Source organism: Erythrolamprus reginae, chromosome 5 (assembly GCF_031021105.1).
Source record: "Erythrolamprus reginae isolate rEryReg1 chromosome 5, rEryReg1.hap1, whole genome shotgun sequence".
Lineage (NCBI taxonomy): Eukaryota > Metazoa > Chordata > Lepidosauria > Squamata > Dipsadidae > Erythrolamprus > Erythrolamprus reginae.
Genome location: NC_091954.1, coordinates 2030451 through 2038158, shown reverse-complemented (window position 1 = coordinate 2038158; position 7708 = coordinate 2030451). Strand labels below are relative to the sequence as shown.

The 7708-nt window shown below is 42.0% G+C and overlaps 1 protein-coding gene across 1 annotated transcript in view; it reads right to left on the bottom strand.

Annotated features, from left to right (window-relative positions):
* HIF1AN (hypoxia inducible factor 1 subunit alpha inhibitor) overlaps window positions 1–5656 on the bottom strand; it is a 217579-nt gene extending 211923 nt beyond the window's left edge. Inside the window, exons 1-3 of the mRNA XM_070753899.1 lie at window positions 5462–5656; window positions 3672–3922; window positions 1162–1310 (exon numbers count right to left, since the gene is read on the bottom strand). Coding sequence (XP_070610000.1) covers window positions 1162–1310; window positions 3672–3922; window positions 5462–5656 — 595 coding nt within the window. The remainder of the gene's footprint in view (window positions 1–1161; window positions 1311–3671; window positions 3923–5461) is intronic.
* Window positions 5657–7708: the final 2052 nt, after the last annotated feature.

Genomic DNA, 7708 nt, shown 5'->3' with positions numbered 1-7708 from the left:
GGAGGTGGGGTTTCCCATGGAGGGGAGCCTCAGGGAATCCCAGCAGCGCAAAAACGGGGGCTTCGGCTGGCAAAAGGGGTGTTTTGGACTTGCACGCATTAATTGTTTTTCCATTGATTCCTATGGGAAACATTGTTTCGTCTTACAAACTTTTCACCTTACAAACCTCGTCCCGGAACCAATTAAGTTCGTAAGACGAGGTATCGCTGTACTGTACATTTCATAAGAAAGGAAAAATTCAAATAGGGGAAAAAGAAAAGAAGAAAAGACATCGAAAAATCTAATTTCAATTTTAAAAACAAGCATATCAATTATTGTTCTTTTCAACCTTACATTTTATTTCACTTCGTTCTTTGTGTTAACCAATTGTAGAATTTATTCCAAACTCACCCATCTCCTCCCACTTAGGACTGTGTGACTGTAACTTGTTGCTTGTATCCTTAAGATTTTTATTAATATTGATTGTTTCCTCATTGCTTATTGAGATATCTCCCCCAGGCTTACATAGTTTTATGCATGGTATGCTTGTGTTGTATCGTTTTAAATGACGGGTTTTTAGATGGTTTTTAAATATTAGATTTGTTACATTGTCACATTGTTATTATTATTGTTGGGAGTCGCCCCTAGTCGGCAGAGAGGGGCGGCATACAAATATTATTATTATTATTATTATTATTATTATTATTATTATTATTATTGTTAAATTGGGGTTTCTTTTAAAATTAACTTAAATATCAGATTTGTTTATATTGTTTTATTACTGTTGTTAGCCGCCCCGAGTCTGCGGAGAGGGGGCGGCATACAAATTTGATTAATAAATAAATAAATAAAATAAATTATTGTTGTTGTTGACCCCTATGACAATCATTAAGTGTTATACCCCATGATTCTGGACAAATGTCTCTTTTTCTTTTATGTACACTGAGAGCATCTGCACCAAGACAAATTCCTTGTGTGTCCAATCACACTTGGCCAATAAAGAATTCTATTCTATTCTATTCTATTCTATTCCGTTCTATATATTGAGGATATTGTATTAGGTAAGATTCCACCCAAATTCAGTTACCTAAAACTGATATATTGACCATAGGAATTCATTAATAGGCAGGACTAAATGATCATTAAAACCAAATTACTTGTCCAAAGAGGCAGGTTGGTTACCTTCCATGCCAATCAGAAGTAAGTTCGATGTCAGCTGACCCCAGCTTCGCTTCAACTGCTGTCTGTTAATCCAATTCCAATTAAAGCCCAGGAAATCAACCACAATTTTCCTTCCAACCGTGTCATTTAGGGTCTGCTGGAGATATAACCTGTATATACCAGAAAAGAATGAAGCAAAAAAAAAGAGCAAATATTTGTGCAAAGCTATATCCAATTAATTCTTTTATTATCCGTCAATCAACTTATGGAAATTTCTTATAGAAATGATAAACAAAACTTAGCTTACAGATCTGGAAAAAGAATTGTTAGGAGTGTTAAATTACCAAAAATGACTATCCTGTTTCCCCCAAGATAAGACCCTCCCCTGATAATAAGCCCAACTGAGTGCAGGGCAATAAGGCCAAGTGCTTATTTCAAAAAAATATAAGACAGGGTCTTATTTTAGGGAAAACATGGTGACCCCATTTGGAATACTGTGTCCAGTTCTGGAAACCTCACCTACAAAACGATATGGACAAAATGGAACGGGTCGAAAGACGGGCTACAAGAATGGTGGAAGGTCTTAAGCATAAAACGTATCAGGAAAGACTTAATGAACTCAATCTGTCTAGTCTGGAGGACAGAAGGAAAAGGGGGGACATGATCGAAACATTTAAATATATTTAAGGGCTAAATAAGGTTCAGGAGGGAAGTGTTTTTAATAGGAAAGTGAACACAAGAACAAGGGGGCACAATCTGAGGTTAGTTGGGGGAAAGATCAAAAGCAACATGAGAAAATATTATTTGACTGAAAGAGTAGTAGATCCTTGGAACAAACTTCCAGCAGATGTGGTTGGTAAATCCACAGTGAATGAATTTAAACATGCCTGGGATAAACATAGATCTATTGTAAGATAAAATACAGGAAATAGTATAAGGGCAGACTAGATGGACCAGGAGGTCTTTTTCTGCCGTCAGTCTTCTATGTTTCTATGTTTCTCCTCTATTTTTACATATTATCTTTATATATATTACTTCACGTCTATTCTCTTCCATATGTATTGTGTGTTGGACAAATGAATAAATAAAATAAAATAAAATAGATTTAATTTAATGCAAAAGCCTTGAAGGTATTAAAAAAAAAATTGGGTGTGCATCTCACTTTATCCCATTCTCTCTCGTCTTGTAAAATGGGAGAAAAGGTTTATCTACTTTATGAGATTATTCCAAAGACAATAAAAATTAAAGGGCTTTGAATATTAAGGGTATTGTATAAATGTTATAAAATCTTATGTTCCTGTACAAATTACAGTGATCAGAAGTTTGGATAATTCAACGTAGCAATTATTCTAGATTCCCGAACGTTCAATTTCACTAACTTATACTGGGCAAAGCACAGGAGACAATGGCCTTTTGACTTGCTGAGCCCACCTTGCAACTAGGGGGGAAAAAATTGCTCTGACTTTTTCAAAAAAAAAAACCCAAACACTAAATAATGTTTTACCTTGAGCAGCAGGAAAGCAACAGAGTTCTGGGCCTAGAGAGCCGTCTCACTGCCTCTTCCTCTGCCACCCCATGAGTGCAGAATATTCCTCAGAAAGGAAAAAGAGAGGATAGGGAGGAACAGCATATACAGCCAGAGGTCTGCTGCCTTCCGGGCTGTCAAAACTGAAACAATAAGAAAAGGAAACAGGATTTGCTTTTAACTGCTGGGTAATTTGGGGGGGGTGAGAGATTTGGAATGGCAGTGCAGAAACACCTGACAAATTTGGAAAAAAGAAAAAACAATAGAAAACGTATCTTCGCCTAAACTAACTCGGGGCGGCTCACAGCAATAATAATACAATGTAAACAAATCTAATATTTAAGTTAATTTAAAACCCCAATTTAGAAACCAATCATACATACTAACATACCATGCATAAATTTTATAAGCCTAGGGGGAGGGAAAGTCTCAATTCCCCCATGCCTGACGACAGAGGTGGGTTTTAAGGAGCTTACGAAAGGCAAGGAGGGTGGGGGCAACTCTGATATCTGGGGGGGGAGTTGGTTCCAAAGGGCCGGGGCCGCCACGGAGAAGGCTCTTCCCCTGGGTCCCACCAAATGACATTGTTTAGTTGACAGGACCCGGAGAAGGCCAACTCTGTGGGACCTAACTGGTCGCTGGGGTTCGTGCAGCAGAAGGCAGTCTCTGAGATATTCTGGTCCGGTGCCATGAAGGGCTTTATAGGTCATAACCAACACTTTGAATTATGACCGGAAACTGATCGGCAACCAATGCAGACTGCATAACATACAACATGTGCTCAGTGATCCCACCACCAGACAATCAATCATACCCCACCACCAATTGGGGGTATTTCTTGTATAAATCATTTAAACCCAAGAGTGAAATATTCTTTACATATTATAGAGTGATTCCAAATTCGTCCTTTTATCCATAACCTCGAATTGAATGTGGTCCACCATATACCTATACCAATTTTGCATTGTCCATTTTGTCCGCAAAGTGACCGCCAAGTGTTATTTACCTTTCTTCGCTTCCCTGCTGCTCAATTTCCTGCAGCTGTGCCATGAAATCCTTGAACTTCATCTCCTCTCTGCTGGACTTCGGTTTGAAGTTTTTCACGTTTGCCATCTTCTTCTCATCGTAGTACAGGAATTTGTGGGTGGTGGCTCGGTACACCGAGAAATCCCCACTGCCAATATTCTCCTGGAGGTAGTCCAGGTCCCACTTCAAGGCCGGATAAACCAGGTTGGTGTCGGTGAGCACCACGGGCTCCTGGAAGCAAACAGAGCGGAGGTCACCGATGGAGAGATGGAGGGAGGGAAGGAAGGGAGGGAGGAAGAAAGGGAAGCAATGAAGTGAGGGAGGGAAGGAGGGAAGGAAGGAGATAAAAGGGAAAGAAGGGAAGGGAGGAGGGAAGGGAGGGAAAGAAGGGAGGAAGGAGGGGGATGGGAGGAAAAGAAGGAAGGAGGGGGGAGAGAGAAAGGGAGGGAAAAGAAGAAGGGAAGGAAGGAAGGGAGAAGAGGGGAGGAGGAAAGGAAGGGAAGGAAGGAGGGGGAGAAAGGGAAGGGAAAGAAAGAAGGGAAGGAAGGAAGGGAGAAGAGGGGGAGGAAAGGAAGGGAAGGGGGAGAGAGAAAGGGAGGGAAAGGAAGAAGGGAAGGGAGAAGAGGGGAGGAGGAAAAGAAGGAAAGAAGGAGGGAGAGAGAGAAAGGGAAGGGAAAGAAAGAAGGGAAGGAAGGGAGAAGAGGGGGGAGGAAAGAAAGGAAGGAAGGAGAGAAAGGGAGGGAAAGAAAGAAGGGAAGAAAGGGAGAAGAGGGGAGGAAGAAAAGAAGGAAAGAAGGAGGGAGAGAGAGAAAGGGAAGGGAAAGAAAGAAAGAAAGAAGGGAAGGAAGGAAGAAGAGGGGGGGGAGGAAAGGAAGGAGGGGGAGAGGAAGAAAGGAAAGGAATGAAGGGAGAGGGAAGGCGGAAAGGAAGGGAAAGGGAAGGGGTGGAAAGAAGGGAGGAAGGAGAGGGAGAGAATTGAAAAGGGAAAAGGAAGGAAGGAAAGGAGGGAGGGAAGGAAGGGGGGAAAGAAGGAAGGAAGGAGAGGGAGAGAATGGAAGGGAGAGAAGAAAAAGGGAAGGACAGAAAGTGATGAAGGAATGAAGGGAGCAGAGGAAGGAAAGAAAGAAGGGAAAGAAATGAAAGAAGGAAGTGAAAGAAGGGAGGAAAGGAAGGAGGGAAGAAAAAGAAGAAGAGGGAGAAAGGAAGGGGAGGGAGGAAGAGGAAGGAAGGAGGGAGAGGTAGAGGGGAAGAAGGGAAGGGAGGGATGGGGAAGGAAAGGAGGGAGGGAAGGAAGGGAGGAAAAGAAGGAAGGAAGGAGAGGGAGAGAATGGAAGGGAGAGAAGAAAAAGGGAAAGACAGAAAGTGATGAAGGAATGAAGGGAGCAGAGGAAGGAAAGAAAGAAGGGAAAGAAATGAAAGAAGGAAGTGAAAGAAGGGAGGAAAGGAAGGAGGGAAGAAAAAGAAGAAGAGGGAGAAAGGAAGGGGAGGAAGAGGAAGGAAGGAGGGAGAGGTAGAGGGGAAGAAGGGAAGGGAGGGATGGGGAAGGAAAGGAGGGAGGGAAGGAAGGGAGGAAAAGAAGGAAGGAAGGAGAGGGAGAGAATGGAAGGGAGAGAAGAAAAAGAAGGGAAAGAAAGGAGGGAAGGGAGGGAGGGAAAGAAAGTGATGAAGGGTCGAAGGGAGGAGAGGGAGGAAAGGAAGGAGGGAAGGAAGGAAGGAAAGGAGGGAAGAAAAAGAAGGAAAGAGGGAGGAGAGGGAGGGGAGGGGCCGCACCTCCTTCTCCAGCAGCTCCTCCGCGCGGGGGTCTCCGTGGCGCAGGCGGGCGATGGGCCGCGTGGCGAAGCTGTAGCGCCGGAACTGGGCCTCGCTCCACCCGCGCAGCTCCCCCGCCTCGGCCGGCCCCCACTCGGCGGCTTCGGAGCGAGACCCGCAGGCCCCCTCCTCCGCCGCCCCCGCCGCCGCCTCCATCGCTACCGGATGTCGCGCCCACCCGCCGCCGCGCCCGGAAGCCTCCGGGACACGCATCCGGTGCGAGCTGGGCGGGCCGGAAGCTGCCGCTCCGGGAATCAGGACGCGATGGTCTTCAGCGCCCTCTAGCGAGCCCGTTTGGGATAGCAGGAACCTTCCGAGTGGATGTAGTACAGTGCTAGGAGCTGGCCGCGAACCAGGAATAGAGAATAGAATAGAATAGAATAGAATAGCCTCTTTCTTCAGAAATGTGTGATCTTTATTTTTTTTTAAATGCATGCCATTGTATTATTATTATTGTTGTTGTTGTTGTTATTGTTGTTGTTATTTTATTCACATGAACAATAATACACAGCAAACAAGATTGATATGCTGCATTTTCTATCACAATATCACCAGTTGCAGCAGAAGGGGCCCAAAGGAAGTATTGAGTCCATATGCATGCTTATATTTCTGAGGTCCAGTATTATTCTATGTACAATTCTTGTTTTATAGATATCACATGTAATGTTCTCATTTTCTGAGATGGGGGATTTGGGTTTTTCATGAGCTGTACTCCATAATCACCACAATTATGACAAATCACGGCTTCAACTATCTTACCTTGAATTAATGTCTCTCTCTCATATATTACATTTCACCTTTTAAGTTGCATTACTGAAATAAATGAACTTTTGCACCATATTCTAATTTTTTGAGTGTCACCAGCATAGTTCCCTCTAAGCTGAGCAGTGAGCAATCGCTCACTTAAAAATCATCCTCAACTCAGAGTTTTCCAAACCTGCCCAGAAGCCGAGAGGGAAAGAGTGAGAGGGAAGGAGAGAGAGAGGAAGAGAGAGAAACAGATAGAAAAAAGAGAGGAAGGAAAAGAGAAAGAAAAAGAATGGGAGTAAGGAAGAGAGAAAGAAAATCAAAATCTAGTTTGAAACTAGCTCAACTATTTAAGTGGCATTTTGATGTTGATAGAGTTGCCCTATTATGAGCTCACTGTTATAGACACACAGGACAGTATTTTATTTTGAAATTCTCTGAGGCAAAACAGGGTGGGTTTTTTATTTGTTTGTTTGTTTGTTTATTTATTATTTCTGTGCCGCCCAGTCCCGAAGGGTCTGCCGCTCAGACACTATACTTTTCCGCCCACCCACCCCAAAAATTAGAGGGAACACTAGTCACCAGTATATGTATGTGTTGAAGTATGCATGTATGTGAATGTATATATTTGTGTGTGTGTGTTTATGTATGTGTGTGTATCTATGTATGTCTATGTATGTGCAGGTGTATTTGTGCATATCTGTGTGTATATATGCATTTCTGTGCATGTATGTATGTATGCATGTATGTATGTATGTATATTTGTGTAAGTGTGTATTTTTGAATGTGTGTATGCGTGTATTTGTATTTATGTATGTGTGTGTATCTATGTATGTATGTATGTATGTATGTGCAGGTGTATTTGTGCGTACTGTATATGTGTGCGTATTTATGTATGTGTGTGTATATATGCATTTGTGTGCATGTATGTATGCATGCATGTGTGTATGTTTATTTGTGCATGTGTGTGTATTTTTGAATGTGTGTATGTGTGTATTTGAATTTATGTGTGTGTGTGTATCTGTATGTATATGCAGGTATTTGTATTTATGTATGTGTGTATATATGTATGTGTGTGCATGTATGTATTTATGTGTGCATGTATGAATGTATATTTGTGTATGTTATTTTTATTATTTTTATTATTATTATTATTTATTAGATTTGTATGCCACCCCTCTCCGTAGACTCAGGGCAGCTCACAACAATAACAAGTATATAAAAACAAATCTAATAATTAAAAAAACCACTAAAAACCCCATTATGTGCGTGTATGTGTGTATTTTTGCGTGTATGTGTGTGTGTTTATGTATGTGTATTTCAGTGTCCGTGTGTATGTATTTATGTGCGTTTGTGTGTGTTTGTATATCTGTGTGTATGTGTATGTTTGTGTGTGTGTGTATTTGTGTTTGTATGTGTGTGTGTGTGTATTCTGTTTTACTTTTTAAGTTTATGAGAGAG